Source organism: Xyrauchen texanus, chromosome 8 (assembly GCF_025860055.1).
Source record: "Xyrauchen texanus isolate HMW12.3.18 chromosome 8, RBS_HiC_50CHRs, whole genome shotgun sequence".
Classification (NCBI taxonomy): domain Eukaryota; kingdom Metazoa; phylum Chordata; class Actinopteri; order Cypriniformes; family Catostomidae; genus Xyrauchen; species Xyrauchen texanus.
This window is the reverse complement of record NC_068283.1, coordinates 13,473,623-13,496,715: the sequence shown is the minus strand read 5'-3', so window position 1 is coordinate 13,496,715 and position 23,093 is coordinate 13,473,623. Positions and strand designations below refer to the sequence as shown.

Below are 23,093 nucleotides of genomic sequence, written 5' to 3'. Positions count from 1 at the left end.
CTGTCTACTAGGGGATGATATGCACAAAGAATGTGAATCACCAAAAATAAAAATCTTCATTTGTGTTCAGCAGAAGAAAGAAATTCATACACATCTGGGATAGCATGAGGGTGAGTAAATGATGAGAGCATTTTCATTTTTAAGTGAACTATCTCTTTAAGTTTCCTTAAAATTGTAGATGCAAAGACCATTATTTGAATGATCTCATGCACTATTGTATTTTATTATATTTGATATTACTGTATTGTATTGCATTAACGTACATAATGTTTACTTTTTAGTTATTACTAAAGTGTCTATCATTCAGAATTATAGGCTACAGGTTTTTACTCCTTTAATGTACAACATATTGATAATGCAGAAGTGTTAGCGGTGTTGTTTTATGAACTTTGCTTCACATATTTTCTGTTCCGTGTTTGTGGTTTTGCTCTTCAAAATGTGTCAGCATGGGATTTCCTGTGCAATTGTTAGACATTATCTCAGGCATTTAACATCATGCTTATCTCAATTACTTGAAAATAAATCATTTTCATAATCAACTCTTGTGCGTCAAAAGAGACACATCCATCATCAATCATTAGCAGCATTGCTCTTCATTTGTGTTCTGCTCATAATGCTCCTGTCTCAACAGCTGATAGGTCTCTTGCTGGTCACCCTTGCACATGGTGGTAAGTTCTTTCCATTTTGTGTGGCTTTCATTTCATTTTATGTCAGAGAAGTTTTATAGATACTCCGAAGAACAGCAAATGAAACTACTAAATGAAAAATAACATCTGCTGTGTGAGCTTTTGTAGTAAAGTCCTGATTATTAATAATTAACATATATTGCTCCTGTCTGTACCTTTATCTCAGTGCTTCTCAACTGGTTTTGCTTCAGGACAGATTTTACATTGGAAATCAAGTGTCGACCTGCCATAGATTAAACATAACCTGTATATAATGTATCCTGGGTCACATTTCCTTTTATGTTGCATAGTATTGTTCATAGTTTTCCAGTACAAGGACATGCATCAAGTGACATTTTTTTTTGTTGATGATGTCAACAACAAAATCTACAGGAAGTTTTCTCTCCCCCTTTTAAAAATTGAAGAGAATATTTACTTATATGAGCCCATTTTTATCCCGTTTGTTCTCTAATATTACATATTTATACATATATTATTACACAGAAGGAAACATTACCATGATTAGGTCAGTGTGCTAGTCTTAAATAATAGTAATAATAAATGAATGTATTTATGAAAAATAAGTATTAGCTGAAACACATCTTGAAACTTACTACAACTGCCACTGTTGATATAAAATGAGGTCTAATAGATTCTAACTTTAGATTATTTCATAACATTTTGTCAAAATATAACAGTTTATTTTACTCATGTATAATCCTGAAACAAATTTGTAAAGGTGATGTGTGTAATTATTAATATTTGTAACTATTTTTGGTAAAGGGGCCACATCGGGCTTAGAGCATAGGGGGCCACATTGTATTACTTTTGAGATACAATGTTCTACATTGATTTGGTTTCTATCTTTTAAGCCCAGAAATAGTTACTCAATTTTGTGAAGTGTATCTGTGACTAATGGGACTATTCTGCAATTGCCTAAAACTGATACATTACAAAGATAGGTAGGCTACTTTTCTATCAGGCATTAAAAAAACTGAATAAGGCGGAGATTATACATTTATTTTGCCATATCTACTTCCCTGTTAATTTATTATTCAGTTTTAATAATAATAATAATAAATACATTTATATAACTTTTAATGTTTGTCGCAAAGCGGGCGAGTTTACTTTTTTTTTTTTTCTAAAACTTTATCTGTTTTCATGCTACAAGAGTCATTGTTGCCAGATTGCACAAAATAAATATAATATTAGGTGGAATATTTCCAATTTGCGCAAGTATAAATCTCAAACTGGGGGTGTTTAATCTCTTATCTGGCAACCCCGAGCATGTTAAACGCTTGTGGAGACTTGTTGGGTCCTAATGTAAGTTAACTGAAATATCCAATGAAAAATAAAAACGCTTTTACGATAAATGAGCCACGGGCCACATTAAACCATGTGGAGGGCCTGATCCAGCCCAACTTGGGCGACCGCCGAAATATCTTCAATGGGAGAACCATGGCATTGCTCTCTCCCTGTTGTTCGTGACCCAGTCCGAATAGACCAGTTGAGAAACACTGCATGAACTCACACACACACTCATAACCATCAATTTTCAAACCGTGTTATACCGTGAAACCGGTATACCGCTGCAACCCTAATGTATAGTGGAGTCTACAGGTCTTGACAGGGTCAACCTACAAAAAAAGCACCAAGATTTTGATAGTTATAATAAAACAAAAAAATATCAGACATAATTATTTTTATTTAAATTAAGTGTTAAACTATAGTTTTTCTGAAGAAAATGTAAGCAGTTCTTGTCTGTGCATAAATTGCTGCTATGATGCAGAGGTGTTATGTATGGTTCTCTTACGAGAGGTTCTCTCGTATTGCGTAAGCTAGCTTACGCTACGGGAAAGATTCATCTTTTCTGAGATATTGAAGCCAAAAAATTATCCTTAATTTTTGTATCCATTGTCAACGCAGTGCGGCAGCTGCAGACCTTGAGCGGGCTAGCTAGCGAGCTCATAGGTTGGTCTGCGGCAACTGCTGCAGCCTATAGACGAGCTTGGGCGAACTCGCATCCAATGAGAGGCATCCGCGCGCTCACTGCATCAAAGCCCGCCAAAATGGGCGTGACTAGAGTGCATATAAGCGTAGTTCAGTAGGCTGGAACCCTGATTTTCATCTCTTCAGCGAAGCTCTTCGCATCTCTGAACTGGAAGCGCGTCGCCGTTCGAGGGGCATCAAGCAAGCGTGGACAGCGCTCGAAGAAGCCGGCCGTCTTCGTCACCTTCAGCCGTCCTGCGAGCTACGCCATCCGGCGACGTATCCTTTTAAAGCAAGCTAGTTCTTATGAACTTCACAAAAAGTACGGGCGTCTTTTTAAAGATGCCTCGCTCCACTTGCGCCTCATGCCGCGCCCCTCTCAGCACCGGAGACCGCCACGTCATCTGCGCTCTCTGCCTGGGACTGGGGCATGCAGAGCTCGCCCTCGCTGAAGGCGGATGCGATCTCTGCGAGGAGCTTCGATGTCGACCCTGCGGGCTCGACTCGAGCGCTCTGGACCGAAGCCGCCGCGCGCCTTCCATTCAGCCGCGCAGTAAAAGCGCCGCTCTCAAAGGCTGCCGGAACCAGTGGTAGAAGCGATTGCCTCGCCGGAGCCACTCCCTCGAGCATCGCCTTCACCCTCCCCGCCCACCCGGGACGCGCAGTTGCCGCCGAGCGGCTGCTCTGCTGCCATCTCGGACGAAGAAGCGGAGGATAAGGGCTGTTCCATCATGGCTTCGGACAGCGAGGAGTGGTCAGGCTCACACGCCTCCTCCTCGGCCCAGGAATCCAGCAGGACCCGCGCCGGAGTCGAAGGGGTACTAACGCGCCTCCTCACACAGGCCGTCGACCGCCTCGTGCTCGAGTGGTCACCGCCCCCTGAGCAGGCTCCCAACAGACTCCACGCCGCACCTTTGCCCGCCCTCCGCGAGATGGCAGTCTAAGCTGGTGCTCCCGTCTAAGGCCTGCAGAACTACTTCCGCCTGTGTTGGCCGCGCCTATACCGCCGCCGGCCAAGCCGCATCTGCTCTGCATTCCATGGCCGTCTTACAGACAGAGGCTGTTTCAGATCTGACTAGCCGACATGGGAGAAGCTGAACGCACTACGCGCCGCTCTCTCTGTCCGGTCTCTTCGGTTCCGCGGTGAGTGGAATTGTTGACCGTTTCTCGAAGCCCAAGCCATGAATCTCTTTCTGCCTCGTCGCGCTAGCTCCTCTGCAGGCCGCCCACGTGACCAGCCTCCTGCACGAGCCTCTTCACAGCGCCCAGCTCAACAAGCCAGACTTCTCAGCGTCGACAGGGCGGCCGCCCTCGATCGCGCTCAGACAGCCGCCACCGCAGACCGCCGCCCCCCGCGGGCCTCGGCCTAAGATTGTACTGAAACCTGAGCAACCGAAGTCCTCCTAGCGTTGTTGAGAAAACGACGGCTCAGTCCCGCCACGGCCGGATCACCGTCAAAGCTTCGCCCCCTGTCAGTCCCCTTCTCTCAGGCTACTGCAGTGGTGGATTCAGCAGCCAACAAGCCGGTGATATTACCCGCTTGCCTGCACTCAAACGCCGTTTCCACGGCGACCCAAAATAAAGCCTTATGTGTAGAAACTGCCCACGATTCAGTGTTCACCCCTACACACAAGCATTACACGTCCCGTGTCCCTATCAGAGCACACTCACATAAAGCGGTTACGACCCGCTCGAGTGTTAGGGTTAATAAACGCACCCACGAATCCGTGCGCGCGCCCATTCTCTGGCCGCTCTGTCACACGACCAGCCTTATGTGTAGAAAATGTGCCCACAATCTAGTGTTCACCTCTACACACAAGCATTACACGTTCCGTGTCCCCATCAGAGCACACTCAAAAGCGGTTACGAACCACTCGAGTGTTAGAGTCAATAAATGCGCTCACGAATACGTGCGCGTGCCCATTCTCTGCCCGCTCTGTCACACGGCCAGCAAACACTTCTCTGTATGTAAGTCCCGTGCCCGTGGCTATGCTTGCGCATCACTTAACAGACGTGACTCTTTCCCCATTCACCTCAATCGGGAAGTCACTCACAGAACAGCCTGTCCATGCTGTCTGCGAGCAGTCCAGCATAAGCACAGTAAGCGCGCTCACACATTCTGTTCAGCGCGCTGTGTGCGGCAATCAGAGCGATTTGGCCATTCACCCTCTAACATTACGCTTCAAAGCGTGGGAAGATATTCCAGGGATATCCGAATGGGTGTTAAGCACAATAAAACAGGGCTATTTGCTACAGTTCGATCGCCGTCCTCCTTGCTTCAGAGCGCAGCTCGAAACTACTTTGAACACGGAAGCAGCGTGCATGCTTCGTTCAGAAATAGCAAACCTTCTGTGCAAAAGGGCCATAGAGAGAGTGCCGCCTCCCCTGAGCGAGTCGGGGTTTTACAGCCGTTATTTTCTTGTCCCCAAGAAAGACGGCGGCCTCAGACCAATATTAGATCTCAGGGTTTTGAACAAAGCGCTTGCAAAAAGACCGTTCAAAATGCTTACAACCAGCAAACTCCTCGCGCATGTGCGCCAGGGGGACTGGTTTATTTCTCTCGATCTGAAAAATGCATACTTTCAGATTCAGATAAATCCCCGTCACAGGCCATTCTTGAGATTCGGCTTCGACGGCCAGGTTTATCAATACACCGTCCTTCCGTTCGGCCTGTCACTAGCACCCCGTACTTTCACGAAGTGCATGGACGCGGCGCTCGCACCCCTGCGGAGTCAGGGTTTGCGAATTCTGAACTATTTGGACGATTGGCTGATTTTGGCACAATCACATACGGAGCTTCTGTCTCACAGGACAGTTCTCCTCAGTCATCTGAACAGTTTGGGCCTTGCAGTCAATTGGACCAAGAGCTCACTACAGCCCAGTCAGGCAATTTCCTTCCTTGGAATAGAACTAGACTCAGTGGCAATGACGGCTCGCTTATCTACACAGCGCGCGCGCCGTGTGCAGCGACTAGCCGCGTCATTTCAGATGAACAGCCTCACACCTCTGAAGAAATTTCAGAGAGTGCTAGGCTACATGGCCTCAGCCGCAGCAGTACTTCAGCTGGGTTTACTGCACATGCGCCCGCTTCAGCATTGGCTAAACACCCGCGCGTCTCGCCGGGCTTGGGCCACAGGCCGCCAGCCCATCAAGGTGACTCAGACCTGTATTTCAGCTCTGCAGCCCTGGACAGTGGCCGAATGGTATCAGCGGGGAGTGACAATGGGAGCTGTATCTCGCCGAAAAGTCATCTCGACAGACGCGTCCAACACGGGTTGGGGCGCGGTCTGCGAGGGCTCTCCGGTTTTCGGCCTATGGTCAGTTCAGGAAAAGCTCCTTCACATAAATTGTCTGGAAATGATAGCGGTCGAGTACGCGCTCGTGCGCTTTCTCCCGGTCATTCAGGGTCACCACGTCCTGGTCCGTTCGGACAACAGATCTGTGGTATCCTACCTAAACCGTCAGGGCGGTGTCAGATCCAGGAACCTCTTCCATCTGACGAAACGCATACTGAGTTGGTCCCAGTGCCACCTGCGCTCGCTGAGGGCGACGCACGTGCCAGGCCACCTGAACGACGGCCCGGACAGACTGTCCAGAGACAATATTCCCCCAGGGGAATGGTCCCTGCATGCTCAAACAGTCCAGACGTTATGGCAGCTATTCGGCAGAGCGGAGATAGACCTCTTTGCGTCCAAAGAGAACTCTCACTGCCCAATATTTTTCTCGAAAAGCGAGGACGCGCTGGCCCAGGACTGGCCCAGACGCCCGCTTTACGCCTTCCCTCCCGTCTTGCTATTGCCACAGGTAATGCAGAGGATCAGGGAAACGCGTCACTCGGTGCTCCTCATAGCCCCGCGTTGGGAGAGTCAGACATGGTTCCCGGAGCTTACGCAGCTGTCACTGACAGCGCCGTGGCCCATCCCAGTGAGAGCAGATTTCCTCTCTCAAGCTCGCGGCACAATTTGGCATCCCCACCCAGAGCGCTGGGCGCTGCATGCGTGGGTGATCAACGACTACCCGTCGCTCTGCCAGAAGGAGTAATAAACACCATCATACACGCTAGAGCCCCTTCCACGAGAAGACTCTATGCGTCAAAATGGTCTGTGTTCTCAAAATGGTGCACCGACCGAGACCTGGACCCGCGGACATGTGGGGTGTCGTTGCTGCTCGTATTTCTACAAGAGCTGCTGGATAAGGGCAGATCCCCATCCACGCTCAAAGTGTATGTGGCGGCCGTTGCGGCGTTCGCTGAACCCCTGCACGGCCAGTCATGGGGTAAAAACGAGCTGGTCATCCGCTTCCTCAGGGGAGCTAGAAGGATGAACCCCCGCGCCCCCATCGGTTCCTATCTGGGATCTTTCTATAGTTCTCGAAACTATGAAAGCCCCCCCTTTCGAACCACTTCAATCCGTGGATTTGAAATACCTTTCACTCAAAACCGTTTTTCTGACTGCCCTGTCATCAGTCAAACGTGTGGGAGACCTTCACGCGCTGTCTGTCAGCGCTGCGTGTCTTGAGTTTGGACCAAGTGACTCCAAGGTCATTTTAAAGCCTGGACACGGCTATGTTCCCAAGGTGATCGGTACTCCTTTCAGAGCACAGGTCATTTCCCTATCGGCGCTGCCAGCACCCGTTAGCGAACGCGACGCCAATCTCCCTTGCCCGGTCAGAGCACTGAGATTGTATACTGCGCGCTCCGCCGCTTTCAGACGCTCTAAGCAGCTTTTCGTTTCGTTCGGAGGGCGCACCAAAGGTCTCGCCGCCTCGAAACAGACACTATCTAGATGGATAGTGGACGCTATTGCTGCTGCATACGCGTCAAAAGACCTGCCATGCCCGTTGGGCATTAGGGCTCACTCCACTAGAGGCATGGCATCCTCGTGGGCATGGTCCAGCGGGATTTCCATTCACGACATATGTGTGGCAGCGGGATGGACTTCCCCTCCACCTTTGTCAGATTTTACAATATGGAAGTGCCCGCTCTGCAGGCAAAACTACTAGCGGTTTAATACGCTACAGCTCCCCTGGTGAGCTGCACTGATGGGACACATTCCACACAGACCGGCACCGCCGCTCTGTCGTTCCCTTCCCACTATGTGCTTATGTATTACACAATCAATGACCCGCATTCTTGCCGGCCAAATATTATTTCCCCACTCATAAGGGCTCCCACGGGTCCCCCCTTAATTCCCTGGGGCTCATACAGTGGATGCTTGGCGCGCACGGCGTTGACAATGGGTTCCCGTAGCGTAAGCTAGCTTACGCAATACGAGAGAACCTCTCGTAAGAGAAGGTATCGGTTACCTAACGTAACCTCGGTTCTCTCTAGATGAGGGAACGAGTATTGCGTAGCCGGCCGTGCTTCGCGCCACGAGCGACTTTTCGCTTCAGTCAATGAAAACCAGGGTTCCAGCCTACGAACTACGCTTATATGCACTCTAGTCACGCCCATTTTGGCGGGCTTTGTTGCAGTGAGCGCGCGGACGCCTCTCATTGGATGCGAGTTCGCCCAAGCTCGTCTATAGGCTGCAGCAGTTGCCGCAGAGCAACCTATGAGCTCGCTAGCTAGCCCGCTCAAGGTCTGCAGCTGCTGCACTGCGTTGACAATGGATACAAAAATTAAGGATAATTTTTTGGCTTCAATATCTCAGAAAAGATGAATCTTTCCCGTAGCGTAAGCTAGCTTACGCAATACTCGTTCCCTCATCTAGAGAGAACCGAGGTTACGTTAGGTAACCGATACGTTTTGATACGTTAGGTTAACGCTGTCTCGATAGAGAAAAATCTAACAGGACATCACAGCGGCATCACTAGACCCCTTCAATAATTCATAATTCAATATATTGATACCCAATTTCTTTATCAACTGTTTGTTCACTTGAGACATAGCAGACACCCCAATATATCATGTATTTTGGTGTATGAAATTGTCCGTTCAAACACGAGGCGAAAGAGAACTCTCATCGGCGTGCGAGCGTTAGACGCGACGCGGCTCGCTCACTGTGTCACACAAACTGCACGCAAACATTTATTTGAGTTGTTTTGCCTTTGTTGAGTTGAATAGTGTAAAATCGCTTGAATGTTCAAACTGGAAAGCATTAAAACACACAACTGACTTACCTTCGTGAAGACACAAGTAAAATGTCATTTGGCTTCTAAGTCTGGAGCTCCACCGAAATGCTTCATTAGAGAGATTGCTACACAATTGCTGAATGTGGTAGACAGAGTTACTCCAGTAGAGGGAGCCTCTTTGCTCAGCCAATGTAAGTGAATGGGATTTTACATGTGGACCGTATTTATCAAGTAGAGGGGGCACTTTTGCTCAGCCATTGTAAATCAATGGGATTTTTAAAATTTTTGATCATCTTTTGTGTGTACATTTACATAAACACGTCCATTTCAGCCATTTTGTATTGTATTCATTTTTGCTATGTAACGTTTGGAAAGACATACATACTACACACGTGTGCCAAATTCCATGTCAATTGGAGCTAAGATTCAGGAGAAGAAATTTTTTTTAGTTTTTCCAAAATTTTCACTGTACAGGAAAATCCATAATGGCAGAAGTATGGGTCCTTGAGGCTTTTTTGTTCCCCATGAGAAATGAGGCATGTTTACCAAGTTTCAGAAGATTTGGACAAATGGCGTGGAAATGGTATCACTTTGAAAATATTTTTTTTGGGCGTGGCCTGTAGCGCCACCTATGGGCGAATGTTGACCTTTCTTGGTTTGGGGGTACCCGTTGGCATGGAGTATCAATGTGCCAATTTAGAAAATTTTTGACCAGTGACTTTTTGAGCTATTTGGGCTCAAGGAGAATAATAATAATAATAATAATAATAATAATAATAAAACCGTCAAATACAATAGATTCCCTCCTTACGGAGGAATCTAATAATAAAACTGTCAAATACAATAGATTCCCTCCTTACGGAGGAATCTAATAATAAAACTGTCAAATACAATAGATTCCCTCCTTACGGAGGAATCTAATAAGCAATCATATTATTTTCACAGCAACCAGCTTGACTTGAGTTCTCCACACATCATTGCGTTTTTAAATTAGAAACATCGCGTATCAAATTAAAAAGAGTTATTTTAAAAGTATAATGATGTCGTGGTCTGTTACATCCATTTGTACTTTGGATTGCGCTCACTCTAGGGTGAATGCATCCATGTCAGTCTGCGCTGCCTCATTCAAATGACCAGTCTTCAGTTCAAACTACTCCAGTACTCACATACTCGTGCCCATCAAAAACATATACATTTCTAAATGATTTAATATGCAACCAGTCAACTAATTTTAGACTAGTTTTAACAGAAATGCCTTCAAATAACACGTAGTGAATAACGTGTTTGTGCAATTTCTTAACATGAGCTAATACTTCACACAAAACAGCATGAAAACAGTAAAGTACAAAAAACTCTAACAAGAGTATTAAACAAATAAAGCAGAACAAAATATATTACCTTGCATTTACCGAAGAAGAACATCGATTCCTCAGTCCACGTGCTTCTGTACTGAGTGTGGGAGGGGAAATTGCCGTCCAGGGCGCATGCGCATGCCTAACAGCACGTCTTGAGTAGTTAGTTAGTTATTTAGTTATGGAAGCTGTGTTTGAAAATGTCAGCAACAATTAAAATTTTCAAAAACTCAACATTTTGGTTAAATTCAAGTAAACGTACTAATATTTTTAAGTAAGGAATACTATTACATTTTACAGTGTACTGAAGGCTGAATTTCTTTTTCTGACTTTCAACCAGCTGACTGTGGGGACTTTTTTCATAGTTCAGTTCTTGGGTTTGTAGCGCTTTAAAATGAAGCGAATCTGTGGGACTTTAAATGCATCTAAAAATTTTGAGATCTTTTTTGTATGTTAATAATCAATGGGAATCGTCCTAATTCTACCCTGCATGCATTATTGGGTGTTTTCCTTTGTAATTTCAAAATTAATTTGCAGAATTCTGTGTGTAGGGCTTCTGTTGGATGTTTGTCCCATCTAGTGTAGTTCTGATCACTAAGTGGACCCCATACCTCACTTCCATACAGCGCTATGGGCTGTACGACACTATCAAAGATCTTACACCAGATTGGAATTGGTAATTCAATATTATAGAACTTTTTCTTAATAGCGTATAGTGCTATTCAAGCTTTTACTTTAGGTGCATTAAGTGCCTTACTGTAACTCTCTGATGCAGTGATAATCAGCCCAAGGTAAGTATACTGCATAGTGTGCTCTAGGACGGTGCTGCCTAGAGAGAACTGGTTTCTGTGTTCCTGACATCTAGGCTTTTTCTGAAAGATCATAATATTTGTCGTCTTCTGGTTTACTGCCAGATCGATCGATCTATCTATCTATCTATCTATCTATCTATCTATCTATCTATCTATCTATCTATCTATCTATCTATCTATCTGTCTGTCTGTCTGTCTGTCTGTCTGTCTGTCTGTCTGTCTGTCCGTCTATCTATCTGTCCATCTATCCATCCATCTATCTATCTATCTGATAGATATATAGACTGACTGACTGGTTCTCTATCAATTAACTCATTAACTTATTTGTCTTGTTTACTTAATTTGCTTTTCTAAGCTTTTAAAAAAAAATCATGCCCACCCATCAGGGCCGGCCCAACCCAATTAACAACCTAAACATTTGTTTAGGGCCCCGCGATTGGTTCGGGGCCCCACCCACCACCCCAATTATAAAATTGTTTGCCCATCAATTACTCTAATCAACAAAACACACAACCGTATCAATGAAACTTAGTACGTTTCATTTTGTATATTTTTCTACATTTCTTAAACCTAATTTTGGAACTACGATTTAGGATTTTAAATTGTGTGGGTGCCGAGATGATGATATGCGCTGTGCGCAGCACTCTGCTGTTTCCGTTTGTCAACTGCCAGGAGCAGTAGCTAGGTAACAGACGTCCAGCCATCATGAAGCGAATGTAACCACCTGGATCAGAGTGAGAAATGCTATTTTCCCGAACCAGATGATAGTGCATGCCAGAAGCATGGCCTCGTCATTACAGCGGAAACAATTACGTCATTTTTGGGCATACAGATAATTGTAAGACATCATTAGAGACTGTAAAGGGTCTACTTTTATTTCTGTACACTCACAACAACAACAAAAACTTGTGCTTTTGTAAAATAAAGAAATAAAAATGGCGATGTGCTTTCAGCCGTCTCTGTCACCGTAAGTAAGCATCTTTCTGAAACAAGTCACAAAAATGAACTGAAACTCCGCGAATACTCATCACACAAACATGAAACATATGTCTAAAGAAAGCTTAAGATTTCTACTTTTATATAAAACAATTCAAATTTAAAACAATTTAAAATATTTTAATTGAAAATATTCTCCTGCAATGTAATCTGTATGAAACAAAGCGATGTTAGTTGACATGCTATTTTATATAAACATGTACATATTTTACTTGTGGGAATATTTCCAGACTTGCCAGCCATGATTCAGAGTATTGAAATTTGAAATATGTCCTAATAAGCAAGTTTTAATTACATGTAAATGCTGTTTCGGCTAAAGCAGGTATTTAAATTGTATGCTGTATGATATGTAATATGATATAAAAATTGTATGAATGTTTAGATTATATTTTAACTAGTGTTTATGCTGCCTCATTATCATCACAAAGCTTGTGCTTGCAAATATGTATTCGGGTGTAAATGTGTCAAATGTGATGTAAATATGCCCATATTAGAAAATCAGCATATTATAATGATTTCTGAAGGATCATGTGACACTAAAGGCTGCAGTAATGATGCTGAAAATATAGCTTTGATCACAAATTGCATTTTACAATATATTCGAATAGAAAACAGTTGTTTTAAATTGTAAAAATATTTCACAATAATACTGGTTTTACTGTATTTTGGATCAAATAAATGCAGTCTTGGTGAGCAGAAGAGACTTCTTTTAAAAACATGAAAAAATCTTACTAATCTAAACATTTTAAATGGTAGAATAGGTCTAAAATTAAATTTAAAATAAAGTCTTTATGTAAAGAAAATTTATAGTCAGAATACTTCTTTTAACTTAAACTTGATTTTGATCATTAAGTCTCCTCACATTCATTCTCTATCCCTCATTGATAGGCCCAGGGGTGGGGTCTTTGTCTCCTCAGGTGTGAATTACATGCATATTCATGATAATTCATGCCTCCTCGCATATGGCCTTTCTAACACCAAAATTGTCTAACAAAAGTTAAATTAGTATATTGTTTCGTATGAATGAGTGATCAGTATGGTTTTCGCATCATTTTGTAGCAAAAACTCTAGGCTACAAGATCCAGTTCTCACAAGTCTTGTGGACAAATATTTAGTATGTGTTATATGGCCTTATTTCAGTGACTTACTTTTTTTTTTTTTAAAAACCACGCATAAACGTTATTTTCTCAAAACTATAAACATGTACACACATGTTGCTCACATATTATTGTAGCCCAGTTTGTGCTGAATACAGTGTTCTCAGACTTTAGCCAATAATTTGTTTTTAAGCAACTGAAAAAAAGCACAAATGTCAAGGCATGTCAAAACTTCTCCAGGGCCCAAAACACCCTCAGACCCCAGAGGGTTATTTGTAATGCTCCTTACATCCATTTTTTGTATGTATAATTTCCTCCTCCTCCTCAGGAGCACTATTAAAGTATTTCGGGACAGGACCACAAACCACCAACACCGATGACACTGCTAGTGACTGGCCCTTACTACTGTTCTGGTAACTTATTGGTAAAATTCTCTCTCTGAAATGAGAGCTTTTTTAATTAGAATATATCTAATTTCTCTTCTTTTTGGCTGGTTCAGAAACCTGTAGGGCCCCATACACTATTATTGTTTAGGGCCCCCAAAACCCTAGGGCCAGCCCTGCCACCCACTATTGTTAGTTTGTGGAGAGCTTAGATAATGACTCAGAATGACACAGTGAGTCATTGAGTACGCATGTAATTTAGGCTTATAACTAGAAGTGAAATAATGTCAAATGTCAAAGAGGGAGTTAACTAGGACTCCCTTAGAGCGGGACATTCCAGTGAGCTGAACTGCTGGATTGCTAAAGGAATTCAAATGACCAAACACGAGGTCACTTTCACTCTTCATCTCACGCTGGGTGAAATTTAACACAGATCTACAGAGAGAGGAGACCATCGTTTCTTGTGACCAGAACGGCTTTTAAAATGCAGAAGCGTGCGTTGTGTCTCACCACAACATATCGGATTTTTGATATTAACAAAAGAAGAAACAAAACGTTTGAAGTAACGCTGTTTCGATGTTTTAGGAGTTTTCTGTACTTCTCACTTGTATCGCTAGTCGCAGGTAAGAATTTTATTGTTTTTCTCATAATATTTTTTCTCTCTGTAAGGGGGCAAGGAGGAGGCGAGAACTGGCTTATCAATATAAATAATAATTTAATTAAACTCAAAACAAAAGCACAAACATAAACACACAACGGACATGCCCGTAATTCTCTCTCTCTCAAACCGTCGTCACCGGCCGCCTTTATCCCATCAGGCCTATTGGGGACCGGGCGTGCGACATTCCAGAGGCCCCGCCTCCCTCCGCTCCACACTTTCTGTTTGAGATTAGTTTACGGACAAGATTATAGCTTCTTTATTTCCCTCTATTAATAAACCCGATCTACATAAACATATATTGTTAGCCCAGCAAGAACGTTACCCTAACGTTAGTGAATGTTTGCATTTGTTGTATATATATCGTATATATTGGGGCATTATAATGGTAGAATGATGGGATTAGAAGGTTTTGGTTCTTTAATATACACTGTGGTATTGAAGTATTTTCATATTCGTACAATTATTTACATGCTACTTTAAGGTTCTTCAAAGAATACAATGGTAGTCCTCAAAAACCATGGGATTACTTTATTTATTTGTATTTTTTTTTAGTCATGAATACCGAACCTTGTCTGTGGATGGCAATTTTTAATACTTAAAAACTCGTGGTAGTTTCTTAGAATTATTTCTGCCTGTCTAGTAACCTGATACTGTTATTATACCCTATCATACAAGTACTACATTGCCTTTTTCATTTGCATTTATTTAGCACTGTCCAGTTTAAAGTAAACATATTTAGACTGGCAGTCGCTTGTAAATACCGGAGGAGGGCGCAATATCATTAAATCACAGTCTTCTTCTCAATGTGTTTACAGGTACAAACGGTCATTGTCCCCCTTATCAGCTCAGTCCATCGACAGTCGTGAGATATGGCGATTCTGTTTCAGTTAACTGCAGTACTTCTGTCCCTCATGATGGGATGGGCTGGGAATCCAGTGAGGGAGGAGTACCCATGACCAGTGACAGTCTGATCACATTGAGAGTGGCAAACCTGAGGCGATGGGATTTAGTGCCAATCTGCTACATAAACTATAATGAAGAACAGTGTGTAATAGACGTACCAATCATTACTTACAGTGAGTTTCATACTTTTCACTGATATATTAATGTCTGCATTGATTGCTGTAGATATCAGAGTCTTTAAATCTTTCTTCACAGAGACTCCAGGCAGTGTGTCCATCAGCCCAATAGATAACACAGTCATAGAAGGCAATCTGTATGAGCTCCAGTGTGACATTCAGGATGTGTCTCCTGTTAGAAATCTCAACGTGAAATGGTACAAAGGACAGACTCTGGTGAATCTCATTAAATTTAATGACACCACCAAGACTCCAGAGAATGTCACTGCTACACTCTTCATCACTCCAGACAGAGCTGATGATGGAGTTCAGTACAGGTGTGAAGCAGAACTGGATCTGGGACCAGAAGGACCTCAACCTCCTCCTAGAGTGAAATCAGAATCTCTGAACATTACAGTTCATTGTTAGTGATCAAAATGTCCCAATACACTTAAAAGAGCAAAAAGCTCTCAAAATACATAAACTTTCAGAGTAGTGGTAATGTCGATGTATCTCTTTTTCAGTTAAGCCACAAATAAATGTGTGTAAGGACTGGTCACCAAAGATATGGAGCTCATTGAGTTCCTATCCCTCAAATTCATATTCTGTTGTGGGTAACCCTCCTCCTAACATCTCTTGGAGCCGTGGATCATCATCTGTCAATGTCTCCAAGGTTCTTGACAAATATGACTCTGGCCAGTATAAAATCTCTGCCCATAATGAACATGGTTCCTCCATCTGTACCGTAAACATCATAGTAGAGTGTAAGTATGCCAGTTCTTTAGTAACTGCTATGTTAAATCCTGATCTTTTCTCATCTTCTTTAAGGTGCCAAAGTGTTGACAGTATTGAAGTTGATGACTGTTTTCCCCAACATAGATCTTCCAGAGCTGAACTGCAGTAAAAGCCACCAAATAAAAGAGAAAACACTCTTCAAACCTCCTTGTTTAATTGATGGATTCCCAAAGCCTGAAGTCTCCCTATACAAAGATGGAAAAGTTATCCAGCTTCCGTATTATCCCACATGGAATGATGGTGGCTGGTATAATTTAACTGCTAGTAACAAATATGGAACGGTGCATGATAATTTCACCATCAACATCCTGTGTAAGTTGCTCATCTTTTGAGCAAAGAATCCTTGATTATTTTTTCTTTGACAACCTTTTCCTTGACAATTTCTGTGAAGTAAAATGAAATCTCTTGAGAGATTAACAACAGAAGTCTAACCAAGGCTTTAATACATTATTTTATTCGGTCAGCATTCTTATTTCTCAAAATACACTTTTCAGTACTTTTTACTTCTTAGTATTAATGTCAATGTGTCTATTTTTCAGATAAGCCACAAATAAATGTGTGTAAGGACTGGTCACCAAAGATATGGAGCTCATTGAGTTCCTATCCCTCAAATTCATATTCTGTTGTGGGTAACCCTCCTCCTAACATCTCTTGGAGCCGTGGATCATCATCTGTCAATGTCTCCAAGCTTCTTGACAAATATGACTCTGGCCAGTATAAAATCTCTGCCCATAATGAACATGGTTCCTCCATCTGTACCGTAAACATCACAGTAGAGTGTAAGTAAATTTTTTAATGAGTAAGTTAGTGCATTAACTAATGTTAAAGGGATATTTCACCCAAAAATTACAATTCTTTCACCCATATGCCATCCCAGATGTGTATGACTGTTTTTCTTCTGCTGAACACAAATTACGTTTTTTAGAAGAATATTTAATCTCTTTTGCTCCTTGCAATGCAAGTGAATGTTGACTAGAACTCAGAGAGACTAAAAATGACATAAATGGAGGCATAAAAGAAATCCCTATCCCTCCAGTGGTTTAATCAATGTCTTCAGAAACGATATGATAGGTGTGGGTGAGAAACAGATCAATATTTAAGTCCTTTTTTTAAAACTGTAAATCTACACATTCATGTTTTCTCATTCTGGTGAGGAAGGGACTTTCACTTTCATATTCAGCATCCAACTGGTTGGGGCCGGTCACAGGTGGAGATTGATAGTAAAAAGGACTTAAATATTGATCTGTTTCTCATCCACACCATCACATTGCTTCAGAAGATATGGACTTAAACACTGGAGTCTTATGGATTACTTTTATGCCTCCATTTATGTCATTTTTGGCCCCTCTGAGTTCTGGTCACCATTCACTTGCATTGCGAGGAGCAAAAGAGCTGACATATTCTTCTAAAAATCTTCATTTGTGTTCGGCAGAAGAAAGAAAGTCATACACATCTGGGATGGCATGAAGGTGAGTAAATGATGAGAGAATTTTGGGGTGAAATATCCCTTTAACAAATGCAACTTTTGATTTTTAAAATGTATTAGCATATTTTGAAAATGATATTAACTAAGATTAATAAATGCTGTAAAAGTATTCTTCATTGTTATTTCATGTTGACTAATGTTGTTAATTAATGTTAAAAAATTTAATCTTCTTGTGAAGTGTTACCAAATAATTTTGTGGGGTTTATGTGGGATATATTTAAAAAATACACACATACAAAAAAACAAACAAACAAAAAAAACAATGGTTTAAGAAAAATAAACTTTTTTCCACCCCTTTTTCCTTCCCCATGAGCAACCAGCCCCCCCCCCCCCCCCCATGTCAAGCATAAACATTACACATTTTTACTTTGTATGAATAATCTGAAAACATGCAAAATATCATGTCACTTTGCTTCTTTTCTTGTTTTAAGAATGTATAGATAGTTTTCCAGGAAAATGAGACAAAAATACTGATAGAAAATGATTTTGGTTTTGCAGTTTCCTTAATTTAAGATATTTCTTGCTACCGGCAGCTCATCTGATGTCATCTATATGATATTCATTTATATTGTAAAAATGTATATTGATGACTGTTTTCCATAACTTAGATCCTCCAGTGCTGAACTGCAGTGAAAACTACCAAATAAAAGAGAAAAACTTCTTTAAACTTCCTTGCTTAGCCGATGGATTCCCAAAGCCTGATGTCTCCGTCTACAAAGATGGAAAACTTATCCTGCCCTCATATGTTCTCACAAGGCATGATAGTGGCTGGTATAATTTAGCTGCAAGTAACAAATATGGAACTGTGTATCATAATTTCACCATCAACATCCTTTGTAAGTCACTGACTTAGAGACAAACTTGACAAACTTCTAAAACTAGAAGACAAAACTAAATTTCTAAAAAGGTGCACTGTTCAATTCTGACAGCATATCTATTTTATGCTTTTGAATTTTTACCTAAATCAATTTCAATCTTCCAACAGATTCCCCAGTGTTTGAGGCCACGTCAGATACATTTGTGGTGGTAGAAGACAGCAGTATAACCCTCGAGTGCAGCTCTACTGGTAACCCAAAACCTGAAATGTGGTGGAGCTTTAACAATAAAAACATCTCCACTGAGAGGCGCCATCTTCACATCACTTTCAACATTCAGAAAGCCACGTCTACCAATGCTGGAGTTTATAAATGTAGTGCCACGAATAGATTTGGACGCCAGGAGAAGAACTTTATTGTGAAGATAAAAGGTTGTGATACTAAGCTGATATTATGTAGATTTATATTCTCCATTAAATATTGTTTCAAGCTTTAAATGTGGTGCTATATTACAAGTAACAATCCTTTAATTTGGTGCTATAGCCTACTACTGTACAGTGATTTCCTACCATGCTTTAACACAAAAAACAACATATGCTAGTTATTTAGATTTTGACAATTTCTTCATGAACTAAACAATCCTTTTCTGTGATACTTTTTAGGCAAATTTCCCATCTACATAGTAATTGGAGTCGCACTTGTCGTACTGCTTATTTTGATAATCTTATTCTGTATTTATGTTTGGAGAAAGAGCAAATCAAGTGGACTTTATCAAATACAGCCAGAGAATGAAATTAGTCTGTTAAGCAATTGAGGACTGTGGATGCGTCGAAGTGAACAGTCTAACGATGCGCAGACAACATTATTTCATAATTTTTTCTCCCAAAGAAATGAATAGCCATATTGAAACATATGTATAACATCATGGCCACTCATTTGAGCTGAAGACACCAGTTATATCAGTAAACTTATAAAAGCTGTTTTATTCTACATGGAGAGGGTTTCCCATGGGGGCTGCCATGTTAGGATCACATGACCAGCTGAATACTACTTGCTTAATCTCAGTGTTACTGGCCTGTTATAGGACATTATCGCTCATGGATTAAATTAATCATGGCTGACTGTGAATAGTGAATTTCTAGAATGGCATCGGTAGCTGAAAACTATTGAGTTTGAATGATACTGCTTCCAGGCCCCTAGGTGTCAGTGTACATACAACAAGACAAAAAATGTGAACCTTTAAGTCAGTGAATGACTTGTATCATAATTTATTTTCAATAGATATACACTGGTATAAACATTTTATTAATTTAGTAGACCAGAGACCAGAAACATCACAAGCTGGCTTTAATGCAACTGTCAGAAGTTATTTAAACATGAAATGAATAAAATTCATGGCAGAATGATGAATGATATGGCAAGCAAAAGCATTTAATTTCAGACAGATGGGATAATAAAGTGGCTAGAGTATCTCTGAAGTGCACCAGCAACTGTTGGCGCTGTGACACGCCACATTGGCGCTTCCAGTGTAGACAGGCTCATTGAAAATAATGGGGAAATATAAGCTTTTGACTTTATCAAATTACCTGCATTGAACAAAAAAACATTATATTGAAAATCACATCATTTGACAACATAAATACATACATAAGATGGATTAGGGTAATGTGGGACACTGACTAATGTGGGACACCTTAGCTCCAGTGCATTTATCTCTTCTTATACAACATTAAATTGAACATGATAAATGTGGGTGGGAAAAACGTCAAACAGGAAGTACCCCTTGTGAAGTCCACTCAAGGGTCAGTGAAATAGGATTTAGACAAAATTTTTGTTAAGGATATAAATCTGTTATAAATAAAATACAAATAATCTAAAATTATATTTGTGATGTATTTGTACATAAAACTATGCAATAAAATAGCAAGAATGTGTTAAAATATTTTCTATTTGCAGCAATCTTTGTCGTGCCACTTTGGAAAAGGTTGTTTCTAAAGTGGGACAGCATGTTTGGACTAATGTGGGACAGTCATATATATGTTATTAAATTGAGAAAATATGCATTACGAAAGTTAAATGCCCTACATGTATTTTGATAAATGTTTGGCTTATAATTAAGATCAGGATTCAAAGCTTGTCATGATTGGCCAGTTAGCTATGGTTTAGCTAACTAGCTAGCTAAGTCAAAGAAATAGTGTTTAGTCACACTGACATCAAACATAACATGGCACATTTTTTTTAATTCCATGCATAGAACATATTAATTTTCTTAACCAAATATAAATCGATTCCTAAATGCAGTGAATTACAGATTACAATGGCGTCCCAGATTTCAGCACGAGCTGTCCCAGATTAGAAAATCCACATATTCTTAAACGATTTGGCACGAGGAACACTAATATGTGCCATTTTCCCTTTGAGTACAATATCTGAAAATTGTCTTCTGATTTAATAAAGGAACATCTTGGAGATTTCACAATGACATAAGATGTTGAGATATTGTTTTGGCTTCATATGGAAATATGGTACGCAATTCAAGAATGGCAAAAAGTTTGCCATATTACCCTAATCCACACCATCATATTTCAAATGTTTATTTTTCAGAATCCTCAAACATGCTTCATAGTGTACAACATGCAGGTGTAAAAAACAATGTCATGTAACTGTATATGACTTAAGTTTAGGTGTATTAAAAAAGCTAAATGTGTAGTTTTTGTCCTGAATAATCTATAAATAATGCACATTTGCAATATTTTATTTTCAGGACGAGTATTGTTAAAGTTGTTAACATGTGGTGTTAATGATTTAATAAAGGTCCTGACCCCTCCTTTGTTTTTGAAGAAGTATTTCCTCTTGCATATCGGAATAACCTGTGGGGGCTAGTGGGAACTCGATCCGGCGGCTCCTTTAAGAATTACGGATCTGGGAGTGACGCGGCCATGAAATCCAGTTGATCCTCTTCGATTTGCAACGAAAATTAGTTGTACACGCGCTGTTTATGTGTCGCGCGCGAAAGTGGGAAAAAAGAGAAATGACTCGCATTTTTTGATCCGTTATTGAACAGCTATTACTCTTTAAAGTTGGGATAACTTTTCCGCCTTGTAGAGTGGAGCAGGAGGAGAGCTGAACATGGACTGGGGCACTGAGCTTTGGGTAAGTTCGGGGGAGAGACTCATCCCGCTATTTTATGGTTTATTGTTGTGCTCACGCGCCGATTGAACGTGATTTCAATTCAGCTCGCGCTGAATATATACGCTTACATCTTTAGTTATTTATGACAATTCACTTGGAAAATAGCAGAAGAGAGATATTCTCAATAACAATATGCCTGACCCAATTCTTCGAACTTCTCAGTTGTCATCTTTAATTCGACGAATTGCTACGATTAATGTAAATATTTACGCTAAAACGTAGTATCACAACAACAACAACAACAACAGTATCGCAGTTTACTTGATATGATCAGTTTCGTCGGCCCTAGTCTCCATCTACACTCTGTTTATTATAGCGAACTGTAAAATCATTATTTTCAGCGAATTGTACTCTTTTATGCTGCAGTTTAGCCATTGATTTGCAGGATAATTGTTAATTCCCGATGACAGACATAACTTTTGATTACATATTACAAAGATGATTATATTTGAAAACATGATAGTAAAGTTATGTTTAGTAAAGGCTTTTATTGACTACCAGGCTGCTTTGGAAATGTGCTTTGATGTTGCCCTTAGGCTTAAAAAAGCTGTTCAAAGTATATTGGTCATGCTCATTGCAATGCAAGCTGCTGGTTTAACATTAATAATGTCTGTTACTGTTTAGTTTTTATGTTTACTGCTGATTAATTGAGTTTCACAAGCAGTCTCTGTGATGTCAGATGTGATACCAGATAGAAGAACTTGTGAATTGATGTCAAGCACCTTGATTGGCACCTTTTAATTTAGTAACAGACAGCAGTTGGGTTTGCTTCAATTGTTTATCGTTTGATAAGGTATATTCCCCTAAACAGTCATATTTTGGGAATCTTGTTATGGATAGATACATATATAACAAGTGATTACACAACAGTGTTTTTTAAAAATGTGTGTTACCCACTGAAAGTGTGCACTTTCACTAAAGTAGAATCTTGTTAGAAAAATAGCTGCAGCTTGTTTCTGATTGCATCCAGCATATATTGAATTAGTGCTCCCATTTGCCTGACCACCATGTAATGTCCTCTTTACAAAGGTTCCCATCTTTTTGTCCACAGCCAGATATTTTACTCCCCACATGCATGCCGTATGCAAATGGAGCATTGCACTGAATTGGGTGGGGATATTCTGACCTCATTGCTGTTGCTCCCCCTAGGCCTCTGTCCTATGTCCCCTTTCCATCTTCTAGGCTACTGCAACAGCCTAATTAGTTTTGCCCTCATTTAATAAAAAAACACAACATCCAGTCCATGTTTTTGTGGTTATCTTGGTGTTCTGCTTCACTAGGAAGTTTTCCATTTTTGTATGAACTCCTGTGCCACATTGTAATGTTTAATTTGCATGTTTTCGTAGGGCTGTTGGTGATCGGGAAATGCAATTTTTATGGGTTTCGGCTCTGTTGTAGACAGAAGTGAAAGTTGAAAGGGACTGGTATGGGCTTGTGTTTCTAGGGCTTCTGGTAGTCCCTTACCCAGGTGGAAAGTGTGTGCATGCCTGTGGTTGAAAGTTTTGAATGAGTCACACACTTTAAATCAGGAGAGAGAATAGGGCCAGGGTGTTCTCGTAAGTCTAGGCTTGGTTAACCTTCACTTAAAGCAACGTCTAACCTAATTGGTTTTGCTCGGGTTAGTCAGGGTCATAACTACCCTGTGGCATCTGTCCACTCCTTTGTTGTTAATCTGCTAACTATTTTTGGCAGCTCACGATTTCCGTCTGCCACTTGGTGC

The 23,093-nt window shown here is 41.1% G+C and overlaps 2 protein-coding genes across 4 annotated transcripts in view; both read left to right on the top strand.

Annotated features, from left to right (window-relative positions):
• Positions 1–479: 479 nt before the first annotated feature.
• On the top strand, positions 480–20,473 carry LOC127648033 (hemicentin-2-like). Its single transcript, XM_052132605.1, has 9 exons — positions 480–668; positions 14,843–15,103; positions 15,186–15,509; positions 15,610–15,849; positions 15,965–16,192; positions 16,420–16,659; positions 17,975–18,202; positions 18,352–18,612; positions 18,844–20,473. The coding sequence occupies exons 1-9, from the start codon at positions 614–616 to the stop codon at positions 18,993–18,995; spliced, it is 1,989 nt and encodes a 662-aa protein (XP_051988565.1). The 5' UTR covers positions 480–613; the 3' UTR covers positions 18,996–20,473.
• Positions 20,474–21,057: 584 nt separating this feature from the next.
• Positions 21,058–23,093, top strand: part of LOC127648034 (cdc42-interacting protein 4 homolog) — a 61,511-nt gene continuing 59,475 nt past the window's right edge. For all 3 annotated transcript variants that reach the window (XM_052132607.1, XM_052132608.1, XM_052132606.1), the window contains exon 1: positions 21,058–21,334. In XM_052132607.1, coding sequence (XP_051988567.1) covers positions 21,311–21,334 — 24 coding nt within the window. In that variant the 5' untranslated portion in view covers positions 21,058–21,310. The remainder of the gene's footprint in view (positions 21,335–23,093) is intronic.

Excerpts from the sequence above, each read along its gene's own strand:
- LOC127648033 (XM_052132605.1), top strand. The coding sequence starts at position 614 with ATGCTCCTGTCTCAACAGCTGATAGGTCTCTTGCTGGTCACCCTTGCA. Across the intron at positions 669-14,842 it reads GGTCACCCTTGCACATGGTG|GTACAAACGGTCATTGTCCC; the intron begins GTAAGTTCTTTC and ends ATGTGTTTACAG. Across the intron at positions 18,613-18,843 it reads CTTTATTGTGAAGATAAAAG|GCAAATTTCCCATCTACATA; the intron begins GTTGTGATACTA and ends GATACTTTTTAG.